Below are 20,322 nucleotides of genomic sequence, written 5' to 3' on the forward strand. Positions count from 1 at the left end.
TGGTACTTCCCAGGCAAAATAGCTACTTGAATTTAAATTTTTATTCAATGTGTCTTATGTTTACATCTTAGTTAGTTGAGTCTATGGTGGAGAAAGAGAAAGGTTTAGCCTATTCAACTGTAGATTAAAACATAACATGGACATAAATTGTAGGTGCCAGAAGTTAATTAACGTAGAGAATTTCTACTCCTTTTCTTGATACATCATTCATTTATAATTAGAGTTATGAATTGAAACTTTTTGAAACTGTCCAAAATATACCTGAAATGAACTATAATTAAAAATATATTTAGATTCAAGGATTAATCTTTCCCAAAGTTGTATAATTATAAAAATAATGAGTCATTGAAATGCAAATTATGTGCCTCTTCCAAAAGCCTGTCAAATTAGAATCCTCATGGGGTGGACCTAAGTATCTGCATGTTTAAATGTTTCATTCTTATTTCTGGGCAGAGTTTTTGCAATGGAGCAGTGCTCCTTAAATTTTAATGTGTATACAAATCATTTGGGAGTGTTATTAAAATGTAGATTCTGACTCTATAAGGGTTAGGACTATGAGTCTCTTTCTAATAGGCTCTCAGGTGATTCTGATGCTGCTGGTGCATGGATCACCCTTGAGTACAGAGTATGGACCTGGACAACCCAACACAGTAGCCACAAATCACATTTCTATCAGGTACTTGAAATACATCTGGTCTAAACTGAAATATGTTATGAGTGTAAAATATAACACATTCTGAATTTTGAAATTTTAGTGTAAAAAATACCAAATATCTCAAACGTGTATTAATTACATGCTGAAATAATATGAACACACTGAGTCTAAGCATTATTTTTACTTGTTTCTTTTTACCTTTTCTAATTTAGCCACTAGAATATTTTTAATCTCCTATGTGGCTCACTTTATACTTCCTATTTGGACATTACTGATCTTACACTAAATCACATATTGATCTAAGAAAGGAGACTACTACACATTGGAAAGAGTTTTTAATAGTAAAGACTGAAATACATGGTAATGTGCTTAAATCGTCTAGTTAACCTAGGTTTTATCAAATGAATATGTTTTCTAAAGACGACAATAGAAAAGGTTTACATCAAACTTTCATCACTTACCTAGAATGGTCTCATCTGTTCCAAAATGAGCCCGGTAGAAGAGGACCATCTCCAGCCAGTAGACGTGGTAAACAACAATGAGAATCACCACCAGCAGGACCGTGGCTCCAAAACCACATGCCAGCTCTACTGTGTATCTTGGAGCTACCACTGGAATAAATAACAAACCAGAAGGAATTTCTATGTGGTGATCACAGTGGCCCATCATGTTGCAAAGCTGGATAAGCCCAGCGGCTAAACCCTGCACCTGACTTACATGTTTGAATAAACAGAGATAACACTGTAGACTTTAGACTCTATTTCATAATACTAGATTGTCTCATATTCATTTTACTGTGTTTTGTTTGTAGCATAGAAGGTGCTTTTAGCTATCAGTTGATTCGAACTTTGATGATAAACAAACTAAAACAGAATCTTAACATTGGGCAGGATTCAGAAAGCTATCTAATTAAACTCACAATCTGACCCATACATCAACTCAAAACATTTTTGAACAGTGTCCCTCTACCCTCTGATTGGTTGTCTCTGGAATGGAGTCTTAAATGTCCCACCTGGAGAAGCCCATGATATTGGTAGACTGTCATAGAGAAGGAATTTAGTTCCTTTTCCTTTATTTGCAAAGAGGCTTCAAAAATCTTATTTTCAGTTGGCAGAAACAGATGGCTTTTATCCAAAATGCTTAGTATGCTTGCGCTAGAAGCATCTCCCATGTCCACAGTTCTGGGATACACACTCTGAAGACTGACTTGCAATATGTGGTTATGGACAGATTTCCACATAACCTGCTTACTTTTATGTCATAGACACCATGCCTGCTTTCTTTCTAAGATAAGAAATAGAGTGAGATAATTCCCAATTAACGTAAAACTGGCTATAACTCATCAGCCCTGGAAACCAAGCCTTTTAGAACTGAATCACTGGTCACAGCAGACAACCTTCCTGTCTTGTTGACCACTGCCCTTTCCTCACAAAACTCAAGAAGACGTCACAAAATGCCTTGGTCATGCAAGAATTTCTGATTGGAACAGTGCTTTCCCTGTTTTAGTTTTTAAGGTCAATGTTCAAAATGCCATTATTTTGAAAGATAAAACCCTTTATTTCAAGCTGAGCTCTGCCTGTAGAAATCTCCACTCTTCTCTATTTACAATTTTTTACAGTGTTTTTATTTATATAATGTGATTTATCTTATAGGCCTGCTTCTCCACTCCCTCTCACTTCCCTTAATCTGTACATTCCCAGTTTTCCAGGTGGGGACCATCTTTTCATCCATCCTACTTAGATATTTAAATAATTCTCACACTATACTCTGTATCAGAAACTTCCCTTTGGTTGCTTGTGGTAACTAGCTAAAGAGTCTGAGGAAGGAATAGAACATTTGCTGAATCTGAAACAGAAGGGCTTAACGTAGGTAATTGTTGATTTGACGGTTACTTATTAACATGTACTGTTTGCCACAGCCTTTGGGGGACAGAACGGTGGATAAGAGAGAAAGGATCTCTGTACTTTGGGAGATAATATCCTAATGCAGAAAAGTAAAAAGGAAATAAAATAAAAGGAAATAAATCTGCGTTAATTTTGAGTAGTGATCAATGCCAAAAAGAAAAAAAAAAAAAAGGTATGTGATAGAGTTGACCAGGGGACGAGGCTGAGGCAAGGGAGGTCTATTAGTCATTGTAGTGAGGGATGAGTTCAAAGCTAGCCTCAGCAAAAAGTGAGGCTAAGCAACTCAGTGAGACCCTGTCTACAAATAAAATACAAAATAGGGCTGGGGATGTGGCTCCATGGTTGAATGCCCCGACATCACCATGGAGCAATTCTCACTTCAAAGTGCAGGGATCTTTGCCTAATATTGCCATGAGTTCAATTATTGGTCATATATAAGGGGGAGCGATTCCTTTTAAAACAGTTTTCTATCCAAAAAAAAAAAAAAAAAAGTAATCAGTGGAATTGAGTCCAAACTTTTCTAATTAAAGGGCCAATTGTAGAGTTTCAAGTTCTGGATCCCAAACTCAGGTTGTTAATCCTGCTGCAGGTACAGCCTGGGACACAGCATATGAAATGATTATCAGGTACTCTAGTACTTGCTTCATGAATAGTGGCCTATTAAAAGAAGAAAATCCCACCATAAAATGCCAGAAGTGTTGTTACTGAGGATTTGCTAAGATTAATTCATGTAGCTGGCACAAAAATTGTTGTGTCCTTGATATTTCCGAGTATGTGTTATGTTAATAGCACGCCAGGGTAGGTCCCACTGGTATCTGCATTATTTGCTGAGTTATTTTGGCTCTCTAAAATGTCCATCCAGGGGAGGAGGAGGAAAGGTCACTAGCTACACTTACCTGAAATGGATTTTTCTAACCGTCAATAGAGGTCTTGCTTAATAACCAAAAGATCAATTACCCTCTTAAATTTCTATTGCATTCATTTTACTACTATATATTTTTTTCTAATGAGCCTTTAAATTTTGTTTTGTGTCATACAATCACATGTGTCATATTTATGGATAATTTTGTGCAGCCATCTTGCTAAAAAGGAGACCCTAATGCTACTTAACTAATTGAACTCTTAAAATATTCCCCACCAGCCTGATTTTCTAAATGGCTTGGGTCAGGTGCAAGGGATGCCCTACAAGGCTTTCATATGGAGATGTGCTGGTTTATCTGGAAAGGGTGACACGCTGCTCACATGTTCTATCTGCCCCAGCTGCAACCTCTGGCATTTTGACATAATTATTTTACCCTTATGCACTCTCAGACCAAAGGATTTCCAATCAGAAAGGGGTGATGAAATTTGGCCAAATTGGACTCCTGAACTGCTTCCCTCATTGATTTCAATAATAATCTAACTCAGGATGTAGCCATTTGCTTCTTATTATTCCTGAATCCAAATTTCCTCCATTCATTTTTTGCAATTTTACAGTAAAAAAATGTCTCCAAACTCCAAATTTCATCCTTATTGTAATTGGAAACTTGCTATCTATTGAGTCCTTCAAGCAAATGCCACCTACTCAGATTCCAAGGGACCACAGAATCTGTGGTCACACTTTGATAAACTTATGGAACTTCTTGATAATTTTTTTTAACTGGTAATGACCATTTTTTCCTCAATTGCAAACAGAGAATTCTCTATTTAAATAATGGTAAAGCAAAGACTTAAGATGGACTTGATCTGCAGATGGTTTGATTTGGCTATTGCAGTGTGTTAAAGTTTATGTATTTTGAACTTCAGCTTCTGTCCTTTGAGGAGTAATTGATAGTAGAATAGCCTTCCTTATACAAAACAAAAGGTTTTTCAAAATTGGAAACTAATAGCACATGGGTGCAATCTATGGGGATCCTTTCTCTCTTATCCACCGTTATCTTATGGGGAAAAGGGACAAAAGAAGATTAAGCCTGGATCATGGGCTTAATCTTCTTTTAAGTTTTCTTCTTTTAATAGGCCACTATTCATGAAGCAAGTACTAGAGTACCTGATAATCATTTCATATGCTGTGTCCCAGGCTGTACCTGCAGCAGGATTAACAACCTGAGTTTGGGATCCTGAACTCAAAACTGGGTTGTGGAACAGAGAGAGGAAAGCCAAAAGAGGGCAGAGGTTACACTCAATTCAAAGAAATTAGAGTTCAAGAATAGTTGGCATGTATTTATAGGCCTGAGTACCAGAGAGAAGAGAACACTAGCAATGGAGTAGAGTAGAAAAGTAACTCTAGCAAACCCATGGGGTTACCTTGAGTCTTTGGCCAAATCAAAGCGAAGCACATTTAGGGTGGTACTTTACATGGTCAGGCTAATAGCAGCTAGAAACTGCACAATACCTGGAGCTCTGCAGAGCTGGACAAGAGCTAAGTTTAGGCCACTTAGAGGTCAGAAACTTCATTTAGCTACAAAGATGCCACAGAAGGCTGAGCCTTAGAAGTAGGTCTGATGCAGCCCTACAGAAAAGGCTATTTATTTTTTGACTATTCTAATGCAGATATGGAAAGTGACTTAAGACAAATAAATATGCAGATGCCTATGCAAGCAAATTAACTACCTGCTAGAACAAAACTCAACATTCTAATAAAACCCAGAGATTCAGTGATACAGCATCTAAAATGTCCACCACATGACAAAAAATAATGGGATAAAGAGAAAAATATGTGATCCATATTCAGAAAAAAATCATCCAGTATAAATAGAACCAAAATTGGCAAAGATACTGCAATTGCCAGTAAGTACATTGAAATGTATATTAAAATTTGTCTGCTGAATTAAAAGCAAGAGATATCTTGACTATCATGATGCAAGAATAGGAAATATCAATATTACAATAGAGAAATGGAAATATGCATTTCTGAAATTAAAAATGCTACAACTTAGATGTCACAAAAGAAATTATTAGTAGTCACTAGAAACTATCCAAACTCAGATTTTAAAAGGAATGAAATTAAATGAGAAGCTTGGTAACCTGAGGGGGAACTACTGAGTTGTGTATCATAAATTTTACTGCAAGACTAAAGAAAGAGAAAATACTATGAGTTATAGGAAAATATATTTGAAGAAACAAAGGCTGAAAATTTTTTGATTTAATAATAAACATAAACTTAGAGAACCAATAAGTTTAATAAACTAAGATACATATGAATAAAACCATACCTAAGGCTCTCATAGTTCAATTTTTCAAAACAAAGCGATGATGAGAAAACCTCAAAATCTCCCAAAAGAAAAAGAAATGAGAGCAGGACATAGCAGTGCATGATTGCTATCCTGGCTACATGGGTCGCTGAGGCAGGAAGATCACAAGTTTGAGGCCAGTCTGGGAAACTTAATGAGACCATGTCTTAAAAATAGAAAGGGCTGTGAGTGTAGCTCAGTAGTACAGCACCTTGAGTTCAATCCACAGTACCACAATTAAATGAGACATATATAAAAAGAACAATAATAATTTAAAAAACTGCCAATTCACATTATAAATAATTTTCTGCAGGAAAAAAATGAAGGGCATCTTTAAAGAGCTAAAATACAAAAAGAAAATCTTTCAACTCAAAATTACATATTTAGTGAAAATACTAACAAAAGCATCAGAATCACTGGCTATTCATATGAAAAAAAAAATTAAACTTCAATTCCTACTTCATATCATTAATTTAAAAACTTATAATTAGAGGTAGATCATGGACCTACACAAAAGGTGAAACTTCATGGCTGAAGTATGCAGAGCTCTCTTAAGACAGAGGAAGCAATAAGCATTAAAGTAAAAGTAATTTCAAACACCTCATCAAAAGTAAGAGCCTCTATCAATTTAAAACACTAGTAAAAGGGGCTGGGATTGTGGCTCAGCGGTACAGCACTTGCCTAGCACGGGCAGGACCCGGGTTCTGTGTTGTGTCCACCTACACCTAAAAAATAAATATTAAAAAAATTTAAAAAAACTAGTAAACAGACTGGCATGTGACAGAATGGGAAAGTATTTGAAAAACATGTATGTGACAAAGGAATGTTATCCAGTGCAGATAAAGAACGCCTACAACTCAATCATAAAAGCACAATTCACCCACTTGTAAAATGGATAAAAATATTTAAACTGTCATATCACAGAACACTTACAGATGGTTAATAAGCACAGGAAAATGTTCTCAGTATTTAGTCATGAGGGAAATAAAAATAAAATTATAATAAGGCACACTCACCATTAGAGCTGAAGTTAAGAACACCAAATGGTGAAGATTTGCATTCGCTCTGGGTGGTGGTGTACAAATGATACAGCCACTTAAGAAGAAATGTCTAACAGTTTCTGATAAAATTAAGCAGTGATTCTAGTCATGGGTATTCACCTCAGAAAAGTAAAATAAGTCCATAAAGAGACATGAATAAGAATGTTCACAGAAGCATTATTTAAAAGACCCCCAAACCGGAAAACACCCAAATGTCCACCATCCAGAGAATGAAAAAAAAAAATTGCAGTACATTCTTTTGAAAAATTACTCCTTGGCAAACAAAAGAACCAAATGACTACTAAGCACAACAGTGTGGGTGTATATCAAGAACAGTTGCTAAATTAAAGAACATTTGTACAATGGTGAATCCTGTATGGATCCACAAATATACAGTTCAAGAAGAGGAAAAAACAATCTTCTCAGAAAGAAATTTAAACCAATCATCTTACCAAGTGTGGAGGAGGTAGGGGAAGTAGGAATAAACCCATTAGGGGAAGGATCAGGGAGTTATTCTCTGGGTGATGGTAATATTCTATATCATGATAGTGTATTAGGCTACATAGATATATTCATTTCTCAAAAGTTACCAAATGATATGCTTGAGTTATACAATTTCTTACTGTAGGTTTTACCAAAAAAAGGAATTATAAATAAATTTTTTAAATCTCAATAATGTTAAGATACTGAAACATTTAGGCAATAACTTAACTGATATTGACACTGCTTTATAAGGTATCAAAAATAAGATGAATCAATAAATGGGAAAATGAGAGACTAGATACATGAAAAAAACAAAATAGCAAAACCTTAATGGTAGAATCTAGGTAGGGTATATGCTCACTGTATAATTATTTTAAATCTTACATGCATTTGAAAACTTTATATTGAAATATAAAAAAGATGAAATAAGACATTTTCAGAGTAAAACAAAACTGAGAGGATGTATCACCAGCAGATGTGAACCATCAGAAATATTAAATAGTTCTGAAGACTAAAATGTTACCAAGAATGAATATAGTGCCAGAAATGGAAAATATGCAAATAAAGTGCTAGTTATCTCACTTAATTTAATAACATAAATCATAACAATACATTATGACATTTCATAATACATGCAAAACTAATATTTTCTGCATATACAACATAATGAACAGGAGAAAGGGAATGGAAGTATGCCATTGCAAGGATTTCATAAAGTAATATCCAATTAGTTCAAAATAATTATTGCAAATTCTAGAGGAAAAACTAAAAACAAGCAACAAAACAAACAAAAACAATAAAAAGAGGTAGAAGAGGGGCTGGGGATGTGGCTCAAGCGGTAGCGCGCTCACCTTGCATGCGTGAGGCCCGGGTTCAATCCTCAGCACCACATACCAACAAAGATGTTGTGTCTGCCGAGAACTAAAAAATAAATATTAAAAAATTCTCTCTCTCTCTCTCTCTCTCTCTCTCTCTCTCTCTCACTCTCTCTTTAAAAAAAAAAGAGGTAGAAGAAACAGGAAGAAAAGGTGATAAAGTAGAATTCTAAAAAATTACCAATTAATCAAAAAGAAAGAAGGGAGGAAAGTAAATAAAACAAAGAGTAGATGAAAAAGGTAGAGAACACAAAGCAAGATGACAGAATTAAATAAAACCAATTTAAAATTGCCTGTAATCCCAGTGACTTAGGAGGTTGAGGCAGGAGGATCATGAGTTTGAAGCCAGTCTCAGAAATTTAGTGAGACCATAAACAATTTAGCAAGACTCTCTGTCAAAATAAAAAACTAAAAAGGACTGGGGATTTAGCTCATTTGTAAAGCACCCCTGGATTCAATTCCCATAACCTAAACAAATAATTGTATCAAAGATATATATGGACTAAACATTCAAATTAAAGGATAGAAGTTATCAGGTTGGGTTAAAAAAATCCAAGACCCAATAATATGCTGTATCTACAATATATGCATTAAATATAAAGACAATGACATGATTTTTTTTTTAAATGGAAAAAGATATACAAATACTAACTACCATAAAGTTACAGTGTCTTAATTAATATTACAGTATTACAGAAAAAACAGACTATTTTATAATTTAAAACAGTCAATTCATCAGAATGACACATTGACCAGGATGCAGGGGATATATGGTAGTTCAGCTACTCTGGAGGATGAGATGGGAAAGGTAGCGATCAGTCTAGGCAACACAGAGAGACCTTGGGAAAAAAAGAAGGGGGTGGGGTGGGGAGAAAAAAAAGATAAATAAATAAATAAGGAAAGAAAAGAGAGGAGGGGGGCAGAAAGAGAGAAAGGGGGAAAGAAAGGAAGCAAGGAAGATTAATGAGAAATTTTTGAGCCTAATAACACAGTTCAAAAATACACAAAACAAATACTGGCAAAATGGAGGAAAGAATTGGAAAAAATAAGAAGAAAGATTTTAACAACCTCCTTTTTTTCAACAATTGGATGACTAGGATGATGGAAAACATAATAGCAAGAAAATAGAAGACATGAACAATGTTAAAACCAACTGATTTAGTTGAGGGTTACAGAATACCACATCCATACACTGAAATATATGCCCTTTTCAAGTGCATCTGAAACATTTGCAACAGGCAACCTGTGAGGCCTTAAAAGTACCAAAACTTAAAAGGAAATAAATCAAACAGAGTATGACTTTGGTCACAACAAAATTAAATAAGAAGCTAAAAAACAAGCTTACAGCACCATGCAAAGTATGTATTACCCATTTCCTCAGTTTTCACAGATACTTTGAGAGTTGGGTATTTGAAGGATAAGAAAAGGACCACTTGGGTCAGTTTATAAACATAGCTAGCACCAGAGCCCAAACTTGAACTTAGGTTTTTTTGAAATCAAAATTCTTTCCACTCCATCATAAAATTTCCTCAGGTGGTTCTAAGTCAGAGAAATCCTTCCCTTGAATTTCCTTCTCCATTGCTAATTTAATTACCTAAATTTAGATGACATATGAAATACTATAAATTATTTTTCCAAGAGATAACATTAAGTCAATTTTAACAATCAGATCGATTTTAACATATAGCATTATTAAAAGATCTAGAAAATCCCCCATATATATATCAGGTAACTTATGCTTAAGCAACACATGGGTCAAAACAAATAAAAAGAATTAGAAAATATTTTATACAGAATGATAATAAAATTTCAACATTTCTTAAATTTGGTTGAAAAAAAAATCCCATGAGGGAAATTCATAGTTCAGAATGCTTATATTAGAAAAGAATGATTACTTAAAATCAGTGACTTCAGCTTTTATTTTAAAATGATGGAAAAAGTAAAAAAAAATAAAGTAATAAAAGTTGAAAATAATAAAGATGAGTAAAATAATGAAATACCATAAAGAAACATAATAGGAAAAAATGAACACCTGTTTGTTCACTGCAAAACTTAATAAAATTGGGAAACCCATTTGAAACACAATGAAAACAGAATTTACTTATTTCAGGAATGATGGTGGAACAACACCAAAAATTCTTTAGATATTAAATGAGAAAATGATTCAACAAAAACTGTAAGCCAATAATGTGACAACTTAGGTAAATTAGGAAAAAAAAATTCTTGAAAAACAAATTATCATAACTACCATAAAAGAAAAAGAACATACCCAAATTCATTACATGAACGAAGCCAATATCACCCTGATATCAAAACAAGACAAAGGTATACAAAATAACCATAGCAAAAAAACCACTACAGACCAATGTCCTTGATGAACACAGATGCAAAAATTCTCAATAAAATACTTGGAAACAAAATTGAATAACACATTCAAAAGATTATATACCAAGATCAAATTAGTTTCATTCCAGGAATGAAAGAAAGTTTCAACAAATGCAAATCAATAAACATAACAGACCATGTAAAAACACTGAGGCTAAAAATCACATGAAAATCTCAACAGATGCAGACAAAGCCTTTAACCCTTTGACAAAATTAAAAATCTTTTTTGATAAAAGCTCCATAGAAACTAGATATAGAAAGATCTGACACACCCAAATCCTATTACATGTAGAAAGGGGGAAAACTGAGAAATTTTATTCTAAAATCAGGAATAGGATGAGGATGTCCACTCTCACCAATTGTATTGAATATAGTATTTGAGATTTTAGCTAAAGTAACAAGACAAAAAATAAATAAAAGGGATACTAGTGGGAAAGAAAGAAGTCAATTATCCCTGCTTCAGAAATGATCTTATACTTAGAAGACTCTACTAGACTTTTAGCAAACTAGCAGCATACAAAATCAACATAAAAAATCAATATCTTTTCTATATGCTAATAACAAATGCAAAGAAATCATGAAAACAATAACCTTAATAAAAATACCTAAGAATAAACCTAACCAAGAAATACCTACACAATGAACATTATGGAACACAGAAGAAAGAAATTTCTGAAGAAGACACTAAAAGATGAAAAGGCCTCCAATATTCATGGATATTGGGTAAATTGGCCATATCACCCAATGCAATCTAGATATTCAATGTAATCCCTACTAAAATACCAATAACATTCTTCAAGGAATGAGAAAAAAAAAAGTCCTAAAATTCATACAGAAGAATAAGAATAGCCAAAGTAATTCCAACCAAGAAAAGAATAATTACAGAAGTCTAACAATATTCAATTGAAAAATATACTACAGAGGCATAGTAACAAAAACAGCATGGTACTAGCAAAAAGACAGACACATATACCAACAGAATAGAATAAAAGACACAGAGAAAGACTTATACAATTAAAACCGTCTGCTTCATGACAAAGGCGTCCAAAACAGATGAAGGAGAAAAGATAGCCTCTTTAAAAAATGTGGAGAGAAAACTGAATATTCATATGTAGAAGAATAAAGCAGATCCCTCACTCTCAAACTGTACAAAAATCAATTTAAAACAAATTAAAGACCTAAGTATAGGACCTAAAACTTTTAACTGCTAAAAGAAAACACAGGGGAACACTTCAAGATATAGGCACAGATAATGACTTCTTGAATAATTCTCCAATAGCTCAAGAAATAATAACAAAAACTAACAAAGAGGATTGATCAAATTAAGAAGTTCTGTACCCCAAAGGAAATAAGAGAATGAAGAGACAGCTTACAGAATGGGATAAAATCTTTGTCTGTTATACTTTCAAGAGAGGATTAATATCCAGAATATATGAAGAACTCCAATAACTTAATATAAAAAAGCAAAAAACCTAATAAACAAATGGGAAAATAAACTAAACAGATACTTCTCAAAAGAAGATGTACAAATGGCCAACAAAAACAGACCAAAAAAGTTTGTTCACCATCTTCAGCCATTAGGACAATGCAAATCAATACAACACTAAGAATTCATCTCAATCCAGTTAGAATGACAATCATCAAGAATACAAACCAATTTGTAAATCAATGGAAATGTAACTGATGTGACACAGCAATCTGTATACGGGGTAAAAATGGGAGTTCATAACCCACTTGAATCAATCTGTGAAATATGGTATAATAAGAACTATGTAATGTTTTGAACAACCAACAATAAAATAATTAAAAAAAAAAAAAAAAAAAAGAATACAAACTATGCCAGGCGTGGTGGCACACACCTGTAATTCCAGCAGCTTGGGAGGCTAAGACAGGAGGATCGAAGGTTTCAAGCCAGCCTCACCAATGGTAAGGTGCTAAGCAACTCAGTGAGACCCTTTCTCTAAATAAAATACAAAATAGGGCTGGGGATGTGGCTCAGTGGTTGAGTGCCCTTGAGTTCAATCCCTACTACCCCCCCCCCAAAAAAAAGATACAAATTACAATTAATGCTGGTGAGAATGTGGGGAAAAGTAACTATACACCATTGGTGGAAAAGTAAATTAATACAGCCACTATAGAAATCAGTGTGGAGGTTCCTCAAGGGGCTAGGAATGGAAACACCATATGAACCAAGTATATCACTCCTTGGTATTCTCTGAAGTCAGCATACTATAGAGAATGTATGCACACCATGTTTATAGCAGCACAATTCACAATAGCCAAATCATGGAACCAGCCTAGGTGTCCATCAACAGATAAAAGAATAAAGACAGTGTGATATATACACACAATGGCGTTCTATTCAGCCATAAAGAAGAATGGAATTAGTCATTTCAGAAAAATAGATGGAACTAGGAAGCATCATGTGAAGCTTAATAAGCCACACTCAGACAGTCAAGGACTGTATGTTTTCTGTTTTATGTGGAAGTCAGGGAGGAAACTGAAATGAAAAGGAAGAAGAGGGAAAGGGAGAGAGACATCTCATGAAAATAGAAGGGAGATCAGTAGAGTGGAAGAATGGGATTGGGGAAGAGAGAGGAAGGCAAGAGGAGTTAACTGAAATTGAACAAAATGTTATGTGCCTGTATGACTATTCCACAATGAAACCTATTCTTCTGGATAATTGCTGTGCATCAATAAAAAATAATAGATTTTTAAAAACTTGAGCTAGAAATGAATATCAATTTTATACACAGGCTATCAGATAATAGCAAAAGAAGCTATTTCTAAAATTTGGTAAAAGGCATTACAAGAGATAAAAATTTAAATCAATATCCCTCATAAACAAAGACTAAGACAAATCTTTAACATGAATGAATATTTTCACAAAACATTAACAAATCAAGTCTTAGTAATATACAGGAAAGACAATAAATCGTGATGATATGGGGGTTTATTCAAAGAATGCAAGATTAGATGAAAAATTCAAAACAATCATTATAAATTATCACACTGACAGACTAAAATTAAGAAAACTCATGAATCTCTCAACAGATGGAAGTAAAAATTCAACACACTCATTAAGCAAACAAACAAAAAACCTCTCAGCAAACTAAAAATAAAAGGTTACCGTTATGTAGATAAGTCATTTACAGTAAAACCTACAGATAACATCATATTATATATAACAATATATAATATTGAATGCCTGCCCTCTAAATTTGGGAAAAATGCAAAGACGATCATGTCCCATAATTTACTGATCACTGTATGAGAGGTCCAAAAAAAAAAAAAAAAAAAGAACTATACACTGCAAAATAATCAAAGGTATAAAGTATGGAAAGGAATACATAAAATTCTTTTTATTTATGGGTGACATGATCTTAAAGAGCCCAAACCACCAAGCAAACAAGCAAAAGCTTCCTTTATAATTAATTAATGTGGGAAGGTCAAAAGATCAAGATCAATTAATTAGTTGCACTTCTGTGTTTAATTGCTGAACAATTGTAAAGTAGAATTTGAATATACTGTGAGAACAGCACAAAATTCAAAATATAGAGAATTAAATTTGATACTATGTGTGCAAAACTTGTACACTCAAATACAGAAAAAAAGGCTAAAAGAAATTAATGAAGACAAACATAAAGTAATAGATAAACATCATCTTCATGGATGGGAAAACGCAATATTTTTAAGTGTCCCGTTATCCCCAAATTGGTTTATATGTTTAATACAGTCCCAAACAAAATTCCAGCAAGCTTTTGTATAGATCTTGACAAGCTGATACTAAAATCTATATGAAAACATATGGTCTCTATAATAGTCCTTACATATATCCTAAGTTATGTTAATCAAGATGAAGAGGTATTAGACCAAAGAGGCACAGATTAATAGAGCAGGAGATACCAAAATAGACCAGCTGTCATTGAGGCAAAGGAATTTTTTGGCCAAGTTACCAAAATAATTCAAGAAAAAAAGGGAAATATTTTCCATATAATATGCTGGAGCAACCATCTATTTGAAAAACAAAAACAAAACCAAAATACTAGACTTTAACCTATACCTCACACCATAAAAACATAATTTGAAATGCATCATAGGCCTAACTACATAAGGAAAAATCTAATTTTCCAGAGGAATACAGGACAAAGACTGGTGATACAAGACTTAGAAAGCACTAACCATAATAGAAGAAATTCATAAAACAAACTTCATAATTGTTTAAAAAATTATATCTATCAAAGAAAAAAGGAATTCATATACTAGGTGAAAATATGTATAAATTTCATATTTGACAAATGACTTGTATTGAGAATGTGTTGTGTGTGCACATAGGTGCGTGTCCTATAACACATTAGATTAAATCACAAATGACCAAAAAGTGGGTAAAAATGTCAAAGGACACTTCTTCACAGAAATAACTAGTAAGTAGTGACCTATAAGCTCATAAAAAGTATTTAATGACACTAATCTCTGAGAAGTATAAATTAAAAATGACATTCTACCACTACTCAGTGGTATGGCTAAAATTTTAAGGTTTGACAAGTCCAAAAGTAGTGAAGAAATAGGGCACTTGCATTGTTAGTGGAGGCGGGAATTGATGCCACCTCTTTGGAATAGATTTGGCAGGTTCTCATAAAATTAAACATACACCATCCCTCAGTCCCCAGAACTTTCCTATTATAAACCAAGTGCATATGTCACATGTTTACATTAGCTCCATCTTCTATAACACTTGGCTTTGGCTGATTGATACAATTATGCTGTCAATAAAACCTATTCTAGATCCAATCCCCTTCCTCTCATCATTTTCATAGAGTACACAGAATGCTTGTTAATGAATCAAAGAAGGATTCATAAATGCAAAGCATGAATGTGAGCTCAGATATCATATCTGAATTCTAGCACTAGCTGGCCTAGAACAGAAGCTAAGTAAAACAAAGCCACCACCCCTCTGGTACCACTGGGTGTACAGATCTGAATGGCTCATTGTCTGGCTTTCCTTTCAGGACAGAGCATCTGGTCTAGTGGGTCCACACGTCTTTTTCACCCTGATGGTGTCCATGCTACATTCAGAGCAGGGCTTCTGTGTCAGGGTAGCTACTCACGTGACTATGGTGGGCAGACTTGTCCTTTATTTCTATATAGTTTCTATGCTTTGACAATTCCTTATTAATTTATATAACCTCCATGATTGTCCCCCAGAATACAAGTCTCACAAGAAAATCCCAATAAAATGCTCCATAATTAAGAAATCTGGAAACATATTTGAAAATATCCTGCCAATAATAATCCAACCCACTGTAGATATTCATATCAAATGTTATATATTAAAGAATCTATGAGTCCTGAATTAAAATAACTCGATTAATACTGCTCAACCTCACCTATGATATTTATTTGAAAGCCTTTGTCAAGTAACACCTATGAAAGCCTTGTGGAAATAATACTTAAAGCTAATGTTTACTGAGCATTTAATACATAGAAATATACACTAGTACCCGCTCTGAGCACTTTAAAACAACCTGATGAGGTATTGGCACTCATTTGCCTACTTTAAATATTAAGAAATTGAGACTCAGAGAGATTCAGTGACTTTTCAAGGTCATGGAGTTAAGATGCACAGAAATCACGATTTCAACAGGCTGACTTCTAAAGTAGAGATAATGCATTGCATGATGTAATCCATAATGATTTTTAGTAGTGCTTTCAGGATTTAACATTGAAGAACTGCTAACATCATGTACTTTAGTCTTTAGGCAACTGAGGAGCAGGAGCAATGACTTATCCTGAACAAATCCAGTAAGACTTGAGAGATATACACATTTTAGGCTTTGCCTCTATCTCATGTGTAATGAAATGTTCAGGTGCATCCTGTTTGTTCATTAGTTAAAAAAAAAAAAAAAAAAAAGATTTAGTCCCAGTGCAAAATGTACAATTATAAGCTGTTTTTAATTTTTATTTTCACTTTTATTATGAATATTATAAGCTTTATCAAACAGTAGAATCCAGGATGTTTCTGAATGACCTCATTGCATGTGTGATGTGAAGACATCATTTCTTTTCTCTCAACCACTGAAAAAGATTCTGAAAGGGATTAATTGTCTGGGATACTGTATTAGGGGAGAGACCCCAAAATAATATTATACAGCCTGTTTTAGAGCAACAGCTCACACAAGAAGGCTTTATAATTTTTATTTATTATGTAAAAATAGGGTAATATTAACATAGGAATCATTTTTTACATTATTTTAAGTTAAATTTTTTTTTCATTTTAGCAGTTATAGTTATTGGTACATTATATAAACTACTTGAATATTGACACATAGTATGTAAAATGGTAATTTTAAAATTACATTTTTCTGCAAGAATACTCTATCCCTTAACTACTTGCACACAATTAGATGGTTGCTATTTGTGTTTCATTTTTATAGATAATTCTATGAATTTTCATAGATACCTAATTGCCTGTTAGGTGATTTATGTAGGAAAATCTCCAAAAGCATTAAGTCATAAGGTATGATCAACTTTATGAAACTTGAACTCTGCTATCAATGATTTCTAAAAGTAACATTATAATTCACAAACAACATGTGGCTCTACCAATTTTATTACATCCTGGTAGCTATGAATATTTTCTTTATTTTTCACTTTTTATGATGGAATAGGTATAAAACTGAGCCTCATGATTGTATGGATTTTTTGAACAACAATTTGGGTACTAAGGTACTAACATTACCAGGAAAAAAAAAATAATTTGAGTATTTTCACATAGATGGAAATTTTTGCTCGAGTTCTCATTCAAACTTTGATTCATTACTATGCGTCAGAGGCCATGCTAGGAGCTCTCAGTGTTTCCCGTTTTCCTATTCACCACTTGTTACACTTGGACTTCACAGATCCATCTGCTGAGTGCATCCATTACCTTTCTGCTTCACCTTGGCTGCTCTGTCAACTTCCCCTTTGGCATTTCTAGCATGACAGACATAGTCGCGCTTGAGATCTTCAGGAGTAACTTTCTTGATGCTCAAAATCTGAGTTCTTGTTTCATCTTCTGTTTTAGTATAACTTATGCTAGACACAAGGAAAAGAAAACCAAAGCATTCATGAGACTCAGAGGCCATTATGCTCTGTGAATCAGACAAATAAGCACCCACAGAGCCCCTACCCAGGTGAGGGCAGAAAGAATGCTAATAAGCAGTGTTACTTGCAATGCAGTGACCATAAAAGGGGAAGAGCTAGATATCAACAAGCTCTTCACCATCTATACTGCACATTATCCTAATGTCTAGATCAAATCCCAATGCTAACTTCTTGCTAGAGCTTTTCCTTCAAAGCCAACTGTCTCCTTCACTCAAATTTCTGAGGCAGGATGCTGTATTGATTTAGAAATAATCTTCTGGGATCAGACCTATTTGGGTTTTGATCCAGGTTTTGTCATTTAGTGCTATAAACTTCGGGCAGTATGGCTAATCTTTCATGCGGTGTGCTCCAGTTTTGGAAAAGGAAGGTAGTAATCCCTACAAGGTGCATTATATGAATTAACTTACTGAAGAATTCTGATAACTGATTATATTAATGCTTAAGTATTAGAACAATAATAGCTTAATAAATGTTTGTTGAAGACTATTATTATTACCTACAATAGTAGATGCTGTACTTCGGTAATTCCACCGAAGTACAGCATCTACTATTAGATTCTGAACAAAGGTAGAATATTTGGATGAAGATACAGAAATCTCATGGTTAAATCCTAACAGATAAAGGGAGGATCTGCTCAGAGCAAGAAAACTTTGTGAAATTAAATATGTTCAAACCTCAGTAAATTAAAGATCAAGTATTTTGTGTCTAAGAGCAAGATTTAAAATTCTTTTGTACCCCATTCCTTTAAGAGGAAAAATATGTATCTCCTATAGCAACTGCCATCCAGGTTCTCCTTTGGATGAAGCTTACTGTCTGTCAGTCAGGAAAATTTGATTAAGGGTTCTGATTGGTTCAGTCCAAATTTAACTCCCCTGCTATTCTGAGCACTGAGAATGTGTTTCAATAGCAGCAAGGAGGAACAGCATGACTTCATTGCTATTCATTCATTATTATTATGAAGATGGGAAACATGATGTTCAGAATTCCTGAAATGATCAATAATAATTCTCCCTTGGAGCCTCTAGCCCCATCTTTCATCAATTCCTTCTGAAAAAAAAAAAAAAAAACAGCTCAATTTCAGAAAGCTTCTTTTATGCCTTTCAATATGCTCTGCTTCTCTAAACTCCAGGCCTTTATGCAGGATGTTCCTTTTACTAGGAACATTCTTTTCATTTCTTTAACTAGAAAAATTTCTATTCATCCTTCAAATATTGATTTTAGTACTGTATCATCTTAGAAGCATTACATAATCTCCTTAAACTGACTGACTCTCCTATTAAATCCTCCCATAACATCCAATGCATCTCAGTCACTGCATTTATCACATTGTATTGAAAATATTGCTCTATCATTGTTACTCCTACTGTACCTGCTGTGAAGTAGACATTTTATGATTTTTGCGCAAAATTTGAATTGACTGTTAGGAGAAAACATAGATTTAGAATTCTAGAAATTCAAGTGGCTTAAGGTCTATTTGCACATAAGTGATAAAGCTTAAGGTCTTGAAACTACTTTGCCATAGTTGATCAGCTAATCTCATTGCTAGCTGCAGTGAACCAGTTGCTCTTTGGCAATGGTATACTTCATTTACAGAGAAGTCTTCTGTCTTCGATACTTTTCTCTTTTCCATCTCCCTTAAAAAATCAGGTAATTTTAAGGGTAGAGTGACCCAGGTTGTTATTTTATGAGTGAGCTATATTGTTACCCATTCACTTTTAAAACAAAACTTCATGAACATTTATTTGTTTATTCAATATTTTCAAAGTAATTATGAAGTATTTGAGAGGGAGAAAGACAAGGAACTACAAGAGCTAACCCATAATTATCTGAGGCATAAGTACATGGGCACATACAGGATTGAGAATAAGAAAACAACTACTTTCAAGTATATTCAACCTTATTTTGTAAGCTGTCCATTCATGTAGGATGTACATTCCATCTAATTCCAATTGACATCATAAATATATGAATCCTGTAGGGCTTAAGAAGCAGTATGGTACATGCCCCGCTGGCAAACTATGATGAAGATGCCTAGCCTCAGGTCATTCTAAGTCAATTCTTGGGTGACATGTAGTCCATGAATGACAAGTCTAGTATCCCTGCTTTGAGATGTAAGCATTAAATATATGAAAATTTTGTTAGTTATAGGCAAAAATGAGAATTTTTACTTTCATTAACTAATATAAATCAAAGGGCCTTTGACTGATGAACAAAGGTTAATCACCCCTTACATGCCCGCATGATACCTTTCATTAATGGTTATGTCAATAGTGATGTCATCAGGTTTTTTCCCATCAATGGTCCACCAAACCTCATTGTGAGAGTCCTTAATGAATGTAAAAAAGACTCTACAGGGGATGAGTAGCTCCTCTCCTTAAAAAAAAAAAAAAAAAAAAAAAAGAAAGAAAGAAAGAAAAAAGAAAAAAAAAACAGGTAGCAGATAAAGTTAATCTGTGTTAAGACATCATTTTTCAACTTTCACATGACTCCATTGGTCTAATTCTCTTGCGAACTATCTTAATGCAATCTGCCATACTTTATTAGAAAAAATAATAATAAAATAGAAGACAAAACCAATAAAAGAAGGTCAACAGCTTTATTTAAAATTACTAGAATGGCCACATTTAA

General features: G+C 33.8%; 1 protein-coding gene across 2 annotated transcripts in view; it reads right to left on the reverse strand.

The window, feature by feature from the left end:
* Window positions 1-20,322, reverse strand: part of IL1RAP (interleukin 1 receptor accessory protein) — a gene marked incomplete at its 3' end in the record, with an annotated part of 132,307 nt that overhangs the window by 11,057 nt on the left and 100,928 nt on the right. For both annotated transcript variants that reach the window (XM_081301812.1, XM_081301813.1), the window contains exons 7-9: window positions 19,941-20,067; window positions 17,477-17,625; window positions 1,117-1,266 (exon numbers count right to left, since the gene is read on the reverse strand). In XM_081301812.1, the coding sequence (XP_081157938.1) occupies window positions 1,117-1,266; window positions 17,477-17,625; window positions 19,941-20,067 (426 nt within the window). The remainder of the gene's footprint in view (window positions 1-1,116; window positions 1,267-17,476; window positions 17,626-19,940; window positions 20,068-20,322) is intronic.

Source organism: Spermophilus citellus (genome assembly GCF_964194105.1).
Source record: "Spermophilus citellus genome assembly, chromosome: 7".
NCBI lineage: Eukaryota > Metazoa > Chordata > Mammalia > Rodentia > Sciuridae > Spermophilus > Spermophilus citellus.